Genomic DNA, 17038 nt, shown 5'->3' with positions numbered 1-17038 from the left:
TCCAATGCAACTGATCCCCATTATTGCTCGCGGGCTGTGCAAGGTTCCGGCAGCGGTCTTCTGTTCTTAAACAACCTGGGAGACTGTGAGGGAAGAATGATTTCATAACTTTTTCCTCCTTTCTTCCAAAGTAGACTTGTATGAAGCTTTTATATCACTTTTTTTCAAAAACATCCGTAATTTACACCCACAATCAATAGATGAGCACACTGATAAGCAAATTTCTTTCAGCTTTAATGAACACTTGCCAAAAAAAAAACACAAGAACCAACAACCGTGCGACAAAAGTGTCTTAGTCATCGCTTTTTGAAAGCAAAGTGTCCCAGGGGCGCGAGGTGTTGATTATTTTCCACAACATCTTCCTCGACCCCTCTCCATCGCTCTCCCTCTCTTTTCCTCCCGTTGCCATCCAAAAGGTATCAGTTTCGTGTTTGCCGTTTCTATTAAGTCTCACTTCATTCATTTTTTCGCTCTTCATCTATCAAAAAAGCCGCGTACCGCCGCGTGACTGGGCATGGTAGGGGTGGTGGCGGGGGACTGATTTCCGCACCGGTCATTAATTGATTATCTTTCGTGTCCACGGGCTGGTGAAGCATAATGATTTTAAAGCGCACCCAGATGACGTGAACCAACGACAAGCGGGAGAAGGAAAAAACAACACACACAAAGCGTGAGGTGATGTAGAAAATTTGTTAGCAAGTAGCCGATCGTTAGTCGAGCAAACAACGCCCAACGCTACCGGGGCCGGCTATGATAGGAACACATTTTTCACTTTCTTAACCTATCACTCCCCCTGCCTCCCGCAGAGGGTGGAAAAGAATTGAATAGCATTAAAAAATAGGGTCAACGCGTGTCTATTAATATCTTCTCCCCATCAGTCCAACGGGGGCCATCCTTCGTACGGTAGTTGTTGTTTTTGTTGTTGGTTTTTCCTCCTTCTTCCCTCTCCCACTATCAGGATGGGCATTTTTTTGTTATTCAGCCTCTCCCAAAGGGGACCGCGTGGACACATTGTATTCCAACGATACTTGCGCTCCGTCATCGGGCAGCTCCGCCTAGCGAGTGGCAAACAGTGCGTTTGACTACCGTTTACCGTCCCAGCGCAGGCCAGCGAGGGAAAAGTGATAGACAGGATAATTATTTTCACTGCGTTCAGGATACGGCCGCTGTTGTGGGGTGGACGGGACAGTGTGCACGCCTTGATGGGCGCACGCGGACGTCGTTTTACGCCTGTGAATATTTAATGGTGCTGAGTTGTTATCAACACCGGTAATTAATTTATGATCACTCGCGCCCGTCATACGCTGCTCCCGGGGACGACTTCCGGTAGGTGGCACCGGGGGGAAGGGGGGGAGGGTTGGTGCTCTTATCACTTCGATTTCGATACGACCGCGGTCAATTGTGGATGGAGGAGCATAGATATCTATGAAGGGAGCAGTGCGTAAGTGCGTGGAAAATAGTGATAATTGTGAGGCATAGTTGACCTTTGACCTATCGACACGTGAAGAATCTGTTTGTCTTTCTGAACGCGTTTCATACGATTCAAATAAGTTGTGATGATGGTTACAGCTTTATTAGCGTTTCGCTTCAAAGCCCATATGCTGCGCTCTATCATTATCGTCATCATCAGGGCAATGACTAAGGCATATTCTAAGTTTGCATGCCATCAATAACTTGGCACGATGATACTCAATAAATGGAACCATATTCAAATCGAATTAAAATTTGACCGTTATGAGGGCATGCTGTTGTTTAAAGTTTTTTGTGTAAAATCACTTCTTTCCATTTTATTCCATCCCACCAGTCCAGTCCCTTAGTGAAAAAAAGAAAGACCAGAATCGTTCTAATCGTCCCCACGCTTTCCGATGGACCGTTTCGTTCCATTTCATTTCCCCAGTAATGCACGAAAGCACGCCGGGTTGCCTTCCCCTCTCTTAGCTTCATGTCCAACGTACTTAACACACTGCCCGGGCGAAGTGTGCGGCCTTCAGTGAGTGAGTGAGTGTGAGTGTGTGCACGGGAGTAATTTTGTATAAACATGCGGTCGCACACATTAGCCACCATTTGACTTTGGACGCGGTTGTTTTTCGGTGCGAAGAGGGGGCTGGGGGAGCGTTAGATTAAGCGAACGAAAAGAAAGAACGAAAAAAAAACACACAAACACTCGGGACGGTCGCCCCTAGTGTGGCTTCCGGAACTTTCAACCGGTCGGTCGGTCGGCCGTCGATTTGGTCGCGTTTTCGGAAATGGAGCATAACGTTCGATAGGCGAAAAAGGGTGACGAACTCGGCGCACGAGCAACACTCGCGCGGCCACGTGTTCGCGGGCTGGTGAACCACAGACTAAGCCACTGCCAGCCCCCCACCCCACAAAAAGGGGAATTAGCGTACGTGTTTTTGTTTGCGTTTAACATTGATTCGATTCGAGTCCCGCAGCTCCGTAGTGTCATCTTGTTTTTGTAAACATTACCGCCGGTTAGTTCCAAAATGCATGGCCTTTACTGCGCGTAATTGGTGAAAACATTGCGTACACAACGGGGCACTCCACCCACCGTGGTTGCGACATCTGTCAAATAAGCGACACGAATTGATGTTGAAGCCTACTTTGGGTCGAAATTCGATCAACTTCTCATCGCAAAAGTGTCGCAGCGAGTCTTCGAATGCGCAATGCGAGGACGGTTTTGGAACGACAAACATTAAATGCCTGCCTCCATATTGGGCTTCAGTTTACGTTCCCCGACCGAGCGCTGAAATAGGCTTCCTCCCATGTCAAAGATGATTTTGAAATCGGATATAAATCATCGAATACCGGAAACAATAATACCACCGTCCACCACGCGACCATTATTCCGCAGCAAGACCGTGTTCGGGCGTGTTCCGTTCGTTCGTTCATCACGGAACGCACAAGCAGTGAGATTAAACGAATGTCCTTCGTCTCCGGCCAGCCTCCTCCCGGTCGATCCGCAAGCAGGGGCAGGCAAGACGTCAGGTTCGTTCGAATTGAATTACTTCTTTTCTTCGTTTGTTAATAAACGAATTTATTTGTTATTCAAAACCTTCGCCCGTGTCGCACCACACCCGTACCACGTTGCTCAATGAATCGTGAAAGACGGTCCAAGCGCCCGGATGAATGGGGTTCCACACGGCCGGGAAGCGGGCGGCGGTTGACAGGTAAATGCAAATTACGCTCGAAACTGAACGACACCTTGATGATGTCGCACGGGGCGAGCCCTTTCCCCCATCGGCCGGAGGGGACAAAATTGAGCTTTAAACCTACGCAGAAAACCATTTCCCTTGCGCTTTGGCGTATTGAATTTGGCGTACGAAGCGAGCCAGCACGGGCCACCGCCAGCTGCCCTCATCTCGAGGCAGGCAGCACAAATTAAGCAAACACAGCTAACAATAAAAATGTAGAGACGATGTGCAGAAGTGAAAAAAACACACACAAACACACACACAAAACAACCCAAAGGAAATGTGTGGAATGTGCAGAGTTGAGCTTCATTTCGGAAGGAACACGATCGAACCGTGGAACGATCGAAACCAAACGACGATAGGGTACCCATCCTCCACCCTCCACCCTCCACTGCACATAAGTCTCACTAAATCACTTACTGCTTTGGTGTGTGTGTTTGTGTGGGAGCACAATAATAAAATATACCGAGATAAATGATTTCCATTCATGATGGTGCATGATGTTTTCCCCGTTCTGCGCGCGATTGTCGTTTTAAAGTTGAAGTACACACACACAAAAAACGACTGCTGCCACAAGAAGCATGCGATGATCGGTTTGCGGTTAGTGTTGCTTCTTCTTCTTGTTTTGTTTTCTTTTCTGAACCACACTGAGCCACACTCGGTCGATATCCGCTCGAGGAGCGCCCGCATCGTCAGATCGTCGGGCACTAACGACCACGTTTCGTGATGCGGACGTTGGTCATTACACGACGGTTCTGAGGGCCACCGTCAAGCGAAGTGGGAGTGGGGAAGTTTCGCTCTTCCCAAAGTGCCCCGGCCATCGATTGAAGGGCGGTACACGGAAGCAATGGGCCCGATTCTATGATCGTTCTAAATTATCGGACCCGAGGGCGAGAGCCTGCCACGACGAACAAAGAAAAGCGACACGACACACGGAACGGAACGGAGCGATACGAAAACGAACCGAAAGCGTATTATTTTCAGGAAGGAAATCGTACCGGACTATGATTGATAACGTATCGAAATATTGCGTGTCGAGATTACTTCCCTCGGCGCGGCTCTCGGGGTCTCTCGGTGAAACCGCAGCAACATTAAGCACTTACCACTCCGCGACACGCTAACCAGGGCCCGCCACCAACGTCGCCAGCGCGCGCCTGCTTTGTGCTTACGACCGGAACACGAGTACGGGGCGCGTTACGAGTGATAAAAGCCTTCTCTCCTTCTCTCCCCCCTCGGGGGGAGGTGGAAAGAAATGGCACCGCTCCACAACGAAACGCTCGGAAAAATTAACCCTCATCATTCGGCTTTCAAGTGTCAATCTTTCATGCAGGATCTTGAGCGAAATCGAATCGAGCATAGGGGAGGCACCGAAAATGAGGTCATACCCGAGCAAACCGAGGGGATGATGATTTTCCGGCCTTGGGCCTTCAAATGTTCGAGGTTGGATTAATCATACTGTACGCTGGCCACTTCCGCACGTGTGGAGGGTATTGTACAGTGACGACAAAACAAAAAATGAAAAAAAGGTGGAAAATATTGGTTCATCGGTGAGAAAGACGCCGAGGTCGCCGCTCGAGTCAGCTCCTGCCAGGCAAATCTCACGCATCAGCAGCGCACGTGAGCCAAAATGCCGCGCAAAAGGTGGCCGTTGTTTGCGATTTATTATTTAAATTTAAATTAGTGCCACCGTGCGCACCGGAGTACTCCTTCCCCTGTAAACACACACACACACACACACACACACACACAGAAACGTTCGGGAACTGATTAAGAAGCGCCGAGGGCAAATGCCGCCACCGCCGTGCCATACAATTGGGTTATTTAATGCGCTCACAAACAAAAACAAACGCCACGCAGTGCAGTGAGGCCGGCGCACCCGTTTTGCATGCCCCACACAGAGAGAAAGAGAGAGAGAGGAAGGGTGTGAGTGTGCAACTCCGGTTTTGTTTTAATTACGATCAAATCGAAACAATGCAACTTGTCAACTCAGTTAATGAAAATGACATCCCGACTCGACCTGGTGTGCTTCAGCGTGTGTGTTTGTGTGATGCTCGTGGGAGGAATTGCTCGTAGCAGCTGCTAAAATTATGCTGCAAACCCCCACTACCCCCCCCTTCCCCCGGGTAATGGCAATTCGAGCGGTGGAAATTAAAACATGCATAAAATCTGCACCGAAATACACACACACACGTTTGCCAGCAAACGCCATGCAGTCGTGGTGCCGTGTTCTTCCACCGCACAAAGGGGAAGGGAAGAAATGATAGAAATGATAAATGTTTGATTGGAACACAAGTTTTGATTACGCTTGATGGGTTCTGTTGCTGTTGCCGGTGCTGCCGGTGCTGCTGCTACTTCGAAACGAGCATAAATGTGCAGCAGAATAGGAACGATATACCGGCCAGTGAGCTCACCACGAGGAGCAGTTTCAAAAAGTCCATAAAAGCAATTGCTGGAAGGTCGCCGCCGCCGCCGGTATCCACCGCCCGTTCCAGCTGTCGACGCGCAACGTCCTTCGCATCTTCGTGGCGAATCGTTTCATCAATCCAGTTCCGGTGCAGGCTCAAAGCGGGATTGACTTCCAACTCACTCTCGAACGGTCCACCGAATGGACGGCTTAGCAGCAGCTGTGTGGCGTGAATAATGTATGCAACAATTGGCAAGAGAGGACAGTGCTGTCGCGGTATGCTCCTTACCAGCAAGACAGTGTCGTTTGGGGATGGATGGTAAATCAATCTATCGACCTTTAGCTGCACATACACGAGCTCCAGATTCGTCAGCGTTACCTTCACATCTTGGGTACAGTTGTGTCGCAGCCATTCTCTTGGCAAACAGCTCTTCTCCACCGCAATCCAGCGTCGGTCCCACAGCCATCCATCACAAGCTGCCGCGAGTGAGCTGTTACTGTTGTTCTCCTCAATTGGACAGTTTGGCCCCTCCAGCAGCACTTGACAGCCATGATTATCGCCGTACACCGAAGCGGTTTGTAATGCTCTTAAAAACAACAACACGCACACCAACTTTTTCATGTTCTGTATCGAAAGACGTTTCCCCAACTAACGAAAACGCTTTTCAAAGGCTACTTTGATGGTTTGATTACTGGCGGATCAGCTTGTGCTGCACAGGGCCTCGCCGAATTTGCATTTGGTTCACCCCCTTACTCCCCAAAACATGAATAATGAGCAGCATGCGTCGCAAATCATCGCCCGAAACCCACCATCCCTCGGTCGTTGTTCACTTTCGAACGTTCGCTATTGAAATTAGAGTTCAACTCTCCTCACAACCCCCCATGATGCCCTCCAAAATGTGCAATAAAAGGAACCCCCTCGGTGCCTCTCTCCCACTGTGCGGAACACAATCGTTCCTGTTGTGTGTGTGTGTCACTGCGTGTGTGTGTTGTACAAATTAATCGAGTGCGCGTGTGGGTTGCGCGTGCCAACTTCTTTTCGATGCATTTTTGTTCCCCCTCCACCACCGCTTCCCGACCTTTCTGATCGATCGCTGGTGGACGTCCTCCTCCCCCCACCCCCCCGTGAGGTTGCATACAATCGGGCGATAAATCATTCTACAATGTAGGTCCAACGCGCGGGGACACACACACGGAACGAGCTGCAAAAAGATCTTCCATAAGGATGCATTGCATGATGCATTCACGCTGCTGATCGAGTTGAACGGGAAGTGCGAAACAAACCAACAACAACAACAACAACAAAAAGACTCCCCCTCACCGTCTGTGACTTTGCCAAATATAAATAAAAACAGCATCGAACGGAGGATGCTGGCGAACGATGCAGCCGGAAAACGGGAAGTCGTCCGGAAATCAATTGTTGCGTACCGTTGCCGTGGCCGCCAGGGGAGGGTGGTAGCTGGATGTGCAAGAAGTATGGAAATTGATCCCAATTGATCCCAAAAAACCCTGACTGTCTTCGAACAAAAGTGTGCAACTCCCACGTCCACGACTCGTTTCCTGCTTGACGCTTCTTTTGCTTTTTTTTCTGCGACCCAAGTTCTTACTTGAAGATCCGTTTTGCCGTGCTGCGCTTTAATCGTGCTGACAAAAATCTGATTCTAATTGCGTGCAGCGTTCTGACAAGGCAAGGGCATATACACACACTGCCACAGACACACTGGCGCAAGGCACACTTCCGCAACGCTGTGCCGCCGCCGCAGCCACAACCGCCGACGACGATGACGATGACGGTGATGATGGGTTGCGATGATGCCGGTGGATGCTGCCGGGGCTAAGAACCCAGACAACAATATCTCGTTTTTCAGCGACGTTCAGAGCGCGCCAGACGCACACACACACACACACACAATCCTTTCCTCGCTCGCTATCTCTAAGCCCATGCTCGGCCTCTCTTTCTCTCTCTCTCTCTCTCTCTCTCTCTCTCTCACTTGGCTAAATGTCGCTCATCAGGCTGATTTTTGTCGCCCCATCCATCCCCCCATTCCCGATTGCAGCCCTTTTTGGCAGCATCCAGCGTGGTACTGGCTGGTACGACTGGTCCTGTGTTATGCTGTTTAATGCTTCTGCTTCTGTTGCTTTCACCCGTTTGACCTGCGAAGCGCTTCCTCCGGCGTGTATCCCCATGCCCATCATATGCTCATCGCGTGCGGTTTTTATGCATAATTATAATTTATACATCACTGACACCGTGCTCCTCGACTGCTCCACCATGCTCCATGCATTAATGCTGCTGCCTTCTCTGCCCAGTAAATGACATGACAGCTTCGGAGTCGGAGGTGGAGAGGAAGGCAGCAGGAACGCTAGATAGAAGTTGAAGTTCAAGAGTAACCTCAAAAAAGCAACAAACGAGGACGTTGGATTGTGGCAGGCAGGCAAAGAACTCCGGGTCCATCCTGCTCTGCCAGGTTTCTCTTGTCCCCTTTTTCTCCTTTCGATATCATTTTTGCGATATCAAACGTCGCTACTAATTCTGACGGACGATGTTTATGTCTCGCAGTCATCGTCATCAGGTTGCGAAAAGATTTCCCTTCTGCGTTTTCCTCCACTGTTCGGGCATCCGTGGAGGAGATTCGAAGACGATGATGGTTTGATTTGATGCACGCTTCCCAACCCACATCGAGCATGTGTGTCGGTTGATGGTTTTTTTTCTCCTGTTCTTTGTCGCGCTCCAAAAATCTAACTACAGTTAGTTGTGCAGCCAAGACAAGAACAGGCCGTACCGTCTTTGGTCTCGTAAAAATGTTTACAACCAGGATTTGCTTGCCTTTTTCCAGACAATTTGACGACTGATTTGAAGCTACTGGGGGAAGCATAATCTCTGCACCGGAGTGTTCTGATTAGCGTATGTCACGGAACCGAGAGAAGAAGGACTGTTGTGCAAGGGTCAGGCATACCTAGTGAGCTGGCTTGAAGAATAGAGCAGCCAATGTAAGACGGGTATTTACCTGAAAGTAAAGAAAAGAAAGAATTTTTGTTAAGCACTTCTGGAGGTACTGAAAATGAACAGCTAAATATTCGATTTGAAAAGATGCTCAAAAACACGCCTTGGAACAACACTCCTCGAAAATGTTACAAAATATTGATTTCATGTCTACATTCGTACTCATCTCCATTCCGCCTTCGGGGAGAGAAAAAAAAAACCCACCGCAAAACAACGTCGTACAAACAGCGAATAGCCATGTCGATGGAAAAGTCCTGCCACAAACAGCTCTAGCAAACGTGCCAACCATCTATCGGATTCCTCGCAAATGATGGTTCGTCGGTATGTCACTTGGCAGTGGCGGCGGTGAGACACGGCGCGGGCTGAACGTTTGATAAAAAGCACTCACACACTGCTTTTGAACTCGCCTCACACCCTCTACTCCCGCACCCCAACAACCCCCCCCCTCCCTCTCATGGAACATTGGAAATGGAAAATGTTTATAAACTTCCACCGGAACGGAACGATTCCGTGCCTGATTCTAGACACAAGTTCCTACGCGAAACGAACGAGTGAGATGGAGAGTGGACTGCCCGAGAGGGAAGGAATGAAAAAAAAACAGAGTCCTTGCATTTCTCTGCTACACGCCCCGGGAAGAAGAAGTCGCAGAATAGGAAAAGCTGCCTCCTGCATATAGATAGACGATATTTTCCGAATTGTATTTCTTCAATTGTTGGAGAGTGATTGAGCGACTGTATGCTGCTTCACTATGTGTGTGCGTCTGTGTGCATGAGACAGTATGGAAGAGAGAGAGAGCGAGAGAGTTGAAGCTTGCTTGTGAGAAGCTTGCAGCATCCCACCCACCCACCAGCACCACCACCAGCACACACCACAGCGGCGGAAGCTGCGAAAAGAATGAGAAGAGCTTTTTTATATTTTTCCACCGTGGTACCGTGGCCTGTTCCCGAGCTTCGCCAAGCACAATTCGATTCGGAAAAATCGAATCAAAGCGCATCATCCTCTCTCAGTTGGGTTCGGTTTTTCGGTCGCCGTGCACGGCTGTGTGTGCCTTGTCGTCCCGGGTTTTTGCAAGAGAGCGGGTTTTCGGTTCGCTTCGTTCGCATCGTCCTTTCGCTCACAATCACACCAATTCGCTTCTTCGTTTCGATAAGAGCGATGTATTTTCGAACCACCATTCAGGTCGGTCGGTGGGTCGTTTGGGCGGGTGTGCGGCGGTCCTTGTACATGAGCGATGCTATCGAGCGGTGTTCGGTGAAGAATAAAAGCTTGTATGTATGCAGCGCCATCGTCGTCGTCGTGGTTGTGGGGGTCGTTTGCAGCGTTGCAAGAGGACGTTGCTGGGGAGTGCGCTATTGGGGACGCCGTTTCGAGGGGCCGATAGCCTCGAAATTGATAACGGGGGCGCGCGCGAGCAAGCGAGAGCGCAAACGAGCGCACCGGAACAGAGATGGAATGCAGTTCTCGAGTGCGCAAAGATGCCGATTCGGTTTCGGTGTGTAAATAACACCGTTCGGATCGAGCACCAATCGATGCACAGTGGAGGATGGGAAGATGGGAACAGCACACAAAATAAAAAAGCGGCGAAAAAGCCACTGCTTCCTTTTATTCCTCCCATTCGTGTGCGATTACGTGCTGCTAGATGGTATTGCGTACATTCCATTTGCTCAATAAACCTTCAAGCACACACACACACACACACATATACTTCCCACCCAGGGGCCGCTTTTTCGGTACATAATCTTATCTTGGCATGGAGTGGCTGGCTGGCTGGCTGGGTGTGGGCTGGGACGGAATGAAATAGAGTCTACGATGCAATAAAGTCGCGAAACAAAAATGGCGAACGTTCGAATCCATTAGTGCGGCTGCCGCCTTGATGGTTAATCGAAAATTTCAATCATTGACCCGCGTGAAAACGCAACAAAACCTGACCAAATTAATAGTTTATGCGGTCCGAAACGGTTGTCCTAACTGGTTCATGGAGAGGCTTTATCGAAGCGCCAGCGTAAAGCTTTTCCACCAGCCCCGAGCGGGGAATTATTCAAAACAGACGACAGACGACGCGTGAATGAATGGACCGGTAAGGCGCGCGCACCTCGGTCGAAGCAAAAGCACAACAACGGCCGAAAACGACCACTCAAAGAAATGGATTCCAATTAACCAATTTTCACCTCGTCGTCGTCAACAAATCGACACGCTACGCGCCAAAGTGCCCCGTGCTCGTATCGCAGGCCGGATAAAGCGACCGTCCAACCGAAAGTGCCCAAGTTAAAGGCAAAGAAAGCAACAGTATTACTACAATCCCCCCACACACAGCCACACACAGAGAGCGGAGTAGATGAAGAAGGGAACAAAAAACTGCAGCTTCAACACCGAAAGCTTAAAGCCCATATTGTTGTGAGGACGCCCCAAAGACGAAGCTGCTGGTACTGACGAGCCCTTCCAGTGTGTGCGGGAGTGTGCGAGAGAGGTCATAAAATTGAACAACCGCATAAAATTAACTCACGCTCAATCCCTCGCCCACCAACGGCCGCTGGTGGAGGGTGGTGGTGAGCTTTGCGCCCGTGAGCCACACAAACCGGACCGTTTAATTAGTGTTGGGACCACTAATTTTTCGCTCTTTCACTTCGCCAACAGCGGTTACGCGGGGGGCGCTGGGTGGCAAAATATGGAAAACAAACGTTTCGGTGGGGCAGCTCGCCTGACCTGAGTCCTGAGCAGGAGAGGAGAGTATGCATAGGTCAGCAACAGTCGTGAAGCCGGAGCAGCAGTAGAAGAAGTCAGCAGTTGCTAACAAATTACTAACGTCCCCTAGAGACGCGTGGTCGGTTGGAGTCCGGTCGAGTCCGGCTCGTTTCGACTCCTGCACGGGAGGTAGAGAAGAAAAAGTTCTTCTTGGGACCACCGCACTCTCCCTCATCCCTCACCCCTCACATCACTCTCAAGGGCTTCCGCTTCGGTTCGGTGGAAGCAGTGAGGCAGCGAAATAGCTGAAACATAAATTAAATTCCTTTCATATTGCATGTTAAAGTTCAGCTCGCGTGCTTTCCCTTGCCTGCCGTGTTTGCATGCGCTCAGCCCTTGGAGTTTTCACCCCCTAGAGAGCTTTTGAGGTTAGGAACAATGGATGCACGAACTCGATGTGTGTGTGTGTGTGTGTATGTTCCAAAACCGGAAGCTGACGACAAGTTCGATAGCACTGCGGGAAGAAACCGTCGTCCTGTTCGAGCGCGCGCTATGCACCATCCCGGAAAAGCACATAAAAATCGACCCTCCAGTGTGTGTGTGTGGTGGAAGGAATAACACACAAAAAACATGCTCTGCTGGAAGAAGAAAACAATCCTGGAGAGCAAGCATGAAAAAAACAGCCACGTAAGGGAATGGAGAGCAGCAAAAAAAAAAACTGCCCGACGATGGTCCAATATCGAAGTTAGAGGCGTTACCAATAAACGATACTGCTCCGCCTTTGGTCGACGACTAAAACCACCGATGGCGATGTGTTTGCGAGAGCAGGACGCGAAAAGCGCACCCTCATCCACCATCCCCCATCATCCCCCATCACCCATGGAGCGCCAAGCGACCCGAGCGAGCGAGAAGCGGACACACCGAAACTCACAAAACCGAACAGTATCGATTTATTATGTACATATGCATGTATACGCTTATTTGTGTGTACGGCTAGAGGGGTGGGGGAGTGGAATCCGCATTCGGATTCGTCGATGTGTTGGCGAAACCCTGCCTGGAACCCGCCGCGTCGTCGTCACACGATGATAAATAAAATCGTTCAGCAGAAGCGGATGGAAGGGAAAAAAATCATTCAAAGAGCAACGATACGAACGGAGGGTATGATGGGGTGAGAAGGTGACATCGACACCCAACGTCATCGATGGTGTGTGGCGCGCACACTGGAGGGAGGCGGCGAGCGCGCAACGAATGCAATGCCGGGCGACTCCATCGCTCTCTCGCACGATCGTATTTTATTCTCTTCTTTTCGATACTCGATTTATGTATTTCGCCACCGTTGGTTTCCAGGGAGAGAGAGAGGAAGCGCTACGAGTGAGCGAGAGAGAGATGATATGAAAGAGAAAGAGAGCGCGCATGTATGTACATAAAAAAGCGCCACCTGAATGTATTGGCAGCAGCGTGGAGCAACAAATAAAACGGAAGCACGATTGCGGAAACAGGAGAAGCTCACACAGAAAAAATGGAACCGAAGTCGCGCAGTTGCACCGAGATCGAAACCTTTCCAATAGTCCCACCGCTCACACTTTCTTCTATCGCGCAAGCTTTCTCCCTCTTGCGATGAAAGTGTGCAACTTTTTTTCCCCGATTCCGAAGCTGCAGCTGCTTCTTTCTTTCCTTCTGTCGGCGCCAATCGACGTGATTCGATTCCGATACATATCGATGGGCTCTCGCGACATCAATGCTGCTGCCCGTCTGCTGACCTGACCACTGCCTGCCAAGGAGCGGAGTGAGAGAGCGAGAGATAGGGAGCGTGAGAGAGAGCAAGTGCTTTCACTCTCTCGCGATGGAAAAACGCATGTTTTCCCATTATCTTCCGCCCGTGTCCCGTGGTTCGGGGCCCTGGAACGGTTTCGTTTGGGCGGTCGTCGGATGGATCTCGGATGGTTGCATATGAGCGAAATGCCATTCTCCTTCTTCCTTACCCACCCGGGGGGTGTCCTCAATTCACACCAACACACACGCCCCAGCTTCGATAGCATGCACACGAGAAGGATGTGCGCACGCGACGTGCGCAACGATAAAGAAAGTATCGAAGAATCGAACTACTATCGGGATGGGATTTTTTGCTGCTGTCCCATGTCTTTCCTCCCCCCCCTTTCCCTCCCTCACCGAGATGCCTTATTTATTTCCTTCTCGTCCGTATTTCCTTTTCGTCGCCCGGATCGACGCCCGAGCTTTGGCAGCTTTTGCACTCATACACCGACACCCCGAAGCCGAGGTAAAACCTGCCCGAGAACCCGAATATCTCTGCCCGTGTTCGTTGAAGTGCATGTTTTTCCGATACTTTTTTCGCCTCAGTGTGTTGGCCTCTTTTCTTCTCCTTTCCCGTATGTTGCTTGGGTGAAAGTGTGTGAGTGTGAATTTAGTGCAGGAAAAGGGGGAGCTTCTTCCTATTGCACTTTACCCAAAGCACAAGCACACTCATACACAGACAGAAGCAGCAGCAGCAGCAGCAGCATCATGCTTGTTCGGCGAGTCGATCCCTCGAAGTCCGACCGAACCCGTGTGGGGGAGCTTTTATGTTTCCTTCGATCAACGCGTTTTTGTGTGTGTGTGTGTGTGTTTCTGTTCTCGTGCACGCCTTTCACTTCCGGAAAATGGTTCAGCATTCTTGCGGGAGAGAGGAGATGCAAGTGGCGCAGATCGAATGAAATACTGTTGCAAAAGGCGAGATAAAGGCGAGCGGGCAAACTTACGAACGGGCAAAAAGAACGCCATGGTGGAACGTAACGTTCGCGCGCACTCGTTTCATGCACTTCAATAAAATGGCTTTCCTGCCTTAACTGCGAAAAACTTTGATCATTTTTGCCGCGGCCTTTTCCCAGCAACGGAAGTGGAGCAATAGCGGAGGAGAAACTCTTTAAATGCAAAACACCTTCAGCTCTTTCCAAGCGGAACTTTACTTTTCCGGACGCTTTTCCGGAGTGCACTCGTGGGACCGTGGGCTGTAAGAGGGCACGGGGGCCAGAAAGGGTGTGCCATTTTAATATCTTTTTGATGCCTGCACCTAACGATCGGGAAGCATTCCGTCCGCTCCCCCACAGCGATGATCCTTGGTGTGCAAGAAAGCAAGAGCAAGAGGCGGTGAAAAAAACTTTTTTCAAACACAGCAGCGACCTCAAAACGGGCGCGGAGCCGGCCGAGGCGTTCGTCTCTGCAAAAGCGCATCCTTTTAGCGCGATTTTCCGCCCTGTTTTCCGCTTCGACGCCACCAACAACGGCAACACAGCTCGACGGTGTGCTTCGGCCACCGAGCCAACCGAGCGACCCGCGACGTTCGCTTCGGCGTTCGGTTCGTTCGGAAAAGCGCATATAAGGAAAATATTGGAAGCCAGCTCGGTCGTGTGTGTGTGTGTGTGTGTGTGTATGACTTTGGCTGCGATCACTTCGAACCATCGTTATCATTTCGCTTTTCGCATCCATGTGTGTGTGTTTATGGGCAGGAATTATGTGCTCTATATGTGAAAGCTGCCGCATGTGTATGTGTTTCTGTGCAGCTGATGGTGGTGTGTTTGTAGCAACCAGAAAGAAAGAATCAGAAGGAATAAAAAAGCAAGCTCAACGCTGGCAGAAAAAGAAATGAAACTTTTTCGCTCACACATTCTCACTACAGTGTGTGTGTGTGCCGCGAGTATGTGTAGAAGAACGCGAAGTCATCTTGTGCCTTTGTGCTTTTTTTACTGCCAAGGTTTCCATTATCAGACCATGCCGCCTGGGAAAAGCATGCAAGAGCGAGAGATAGAGAGTGTGGAAAATTGAGCCTGTGAAAGCGAGACAAAAAGGAAACACTTTCCACGCGGGAGGATGGCGAGATCGAAATCATACACTTTTATATTGATTTAGCTTCGTTCGAAGGGAAAAGATGAGCTTCGCAAGCTGCTCCAAGTGCTTTTCCATTTCTCTCTTTCTGTCTCGCGCTGTTAGGACACACACACACACCCGGAAGGAATTCTTTTATATTTTCAAACGCTCTATGTTCCACTGTGCGCTTCCCTGGGTATCATTTCATCCTTGAATGCGTCGTTGTTTTTCCTTTTTTTGTGCGAAAAAGCGCTTTTATTTACTTCTCGTCGTTCGTCAAATAATCGAAACCTATCTCGGGCCTCACATACTCCCCACACGCGGACGCTAACGCTATTGGTGAAGATGGAATTGGACTGGTCGGTGTGTGTGTGACATTCGTCGGTATGTACTGATTGGAAGAACGCGCTTCTTTCAAAGGAAATTGATACGGTTTGTGGAATAAGATTGAAAAAAGCTCGTAAAACGCCAAATTTCCTCCATTTTTATGTGTGAAAAATACTTTCAATACTATTGAGTTTAGCGCTTCAATATTCACAATACCGAATGCCGACACCAACACACCCAACAAGACAACGATGACAACCCCGGAGAGCCAGGACACGATACACGATGAAATAAAATTTATACGTCTGGTTTCCACGATACGTCGCACTGATAAGACGACACTGGCTCCACCCTCATTGATTTCTTTTTATTTCATTCCCTTCCGTTCTAATCTTCTCCCGCCTTCTTCCGCCCTCTCTGCGCACTCAAGCTCCATCGCGTAACAGTGGGGCTTTATTCACTTCCTCCTCTTCTCCCTCCCATCCTGCCGTCATCTCCATCAATAGATTTCCATTTTTCCTTTCCTTATGTACACCTTCAGCTGGGGCTGGGTGTGTGTGTGTTTTTTTTTTAGCTGCCTCTCCTGTCGCCTTTTTTATTTTCCAATCCATTCTCGGGCTGCACCGTGCGCGAGAGTGGGAACGACAGAGCGAGAGCCAGCGCAACCGAGACCGTACGTGAGCAAATTCTGGAGCAAATGGAGCCTTTGCTTGGGGGTGGTGTTGGTGGTGGCATCAGTAAAAAAAAGTGTACGTGTCTTACATAACGAGCTGCTCCCCGTGCCTCCCAACGACTCCCCCTCTATCACCTCCCTTATCAAGCACTGTCTGAAGAGGGCTGTGTGTGAGTGTGTGGTTGGTTCGTGTGATTCCTTTTTTTTTGCTCCATTCGATACTTGATGATAGAAAGTTTCCAATACCGTGTCGCTTGGATAGCTTTTTTTGCTCGCTCTCTTGGTCTTTTCGCTCGTTTCTTATATCATTTGCCACGAAGGCGAACCTCATACGCACACGGCGGTAGCATGGCGTTTGGATGGATGGCGCACGAAATGATCCATCCATCGGACAGAAGCTTCCTTTTTGCTTTCTTCTTTGCCCTTGCCGATACATAGCCCAAGGAATGAGGGGGGAGGGGGGGGGGTGATGTTCGGCGAAGGACAGGCAAACCACGCTCCTGGGATACATAAAGCAGCAGAAAGGACACACACACACACACACAAAAACATCATCCTTCGAGCGGAGCAGCAAGGGCAATCGCAGTGAGCATTGAATATCCTCCGAACCGAACGAAATGGATGGAAAGAACATCATCGAAGAGGGCGGCAAAAAAAAATACCGTACCTTCCCTTTCTCCGACGCCTTCTCCACCACCAGGGGGACGTAAGGGTGTGTCCTAAGACCAAGGCCCATCGGTGGATCCATCCGAGTGAGATGGAACATCGTTAAAAAGGGGACGCGCGAGGGGTGAAAGTTTTTTTTAACGCTCACTTCCTTGCTTCATGCCCGTTGGCCTTTTTTTCCTTCGCTTCCTCTACACTTTGGGCAGAGAGGGAGAGAGAGTGTGTGT

The 17038-nt window shown here is 49.8% G+C and overlaps 2 protein-coding genes across 10 annotated transcripts in view; both read right to left on the bottom strand.

Annotated features, from left to right (window-relative positions):
• The window catches only part of LOC120897112 (homeobox protein cut), a 169519-nt gene that overhangs the window by 116218 nt on the left and 36263 nt on the right, over nucleotides 1-17038 (bottom strand). The window lies entirely within an intron of this gene.
• On the bottom strand, nucleotides 5117-6252 carry LOC120897159. The gene is made up of 2 exons (XM_040301825.1): nucleotides 5888-6252; nucleotides 5117-5818 (listed from the first exon to the last, which is right to left on the bottom strand). The coding sequence occupies exons 1-2, from the start codon at nucleotides 6218-6220 to the stop codon at nucleotides 5543-5545; spliced, it is 609 nt and encodes a 202-aa protein (XP_040157759.1). The 5' UTR covers nucleotides 6221-6252; the 3' UTR covers nucleotides 5117-5542.

The sequence above is a fragment of the Anopheles arabiensis genome, chromosome 2 (genome assembly GCF_016920715.1).
Source record: "Anopheles arabiensis isolate DONGOLA chromosome 2, AaraD3, whole genome shotgun sequence".
In the NCBI taxonomy this organism is placed as follows: domain Eukaryota; kingdom Metazoa; phylum Arthropoda; class Insecta; order Diptera; family Culicidae; genus Anopheles; species Anopheles arabiensis.
Note: the sequence above shows the minus strand (reverse complement) of the source record. Positions and strands in the feature narration are given on the sequence as shown.

What these genes read in the sequence shown, in the direction of transcription:
- LOC120897159 (XM_040301825.1), bottom strand. Translation starts at nt 6,220, where the DNA reads ATGAAAAAGTTGGTGTGCGTGTTGTTGTTTTTAAGAGCATTACAAACC. An exon ending in CAAACGACACTGTCTTGCTG is followed by an intron (nt 5,819 to 5,887) that starts GTAAGGAGCATA and finishes CACGCCACACAG; the next exon opens with CTGCTGCTAAGCCGTCCATT.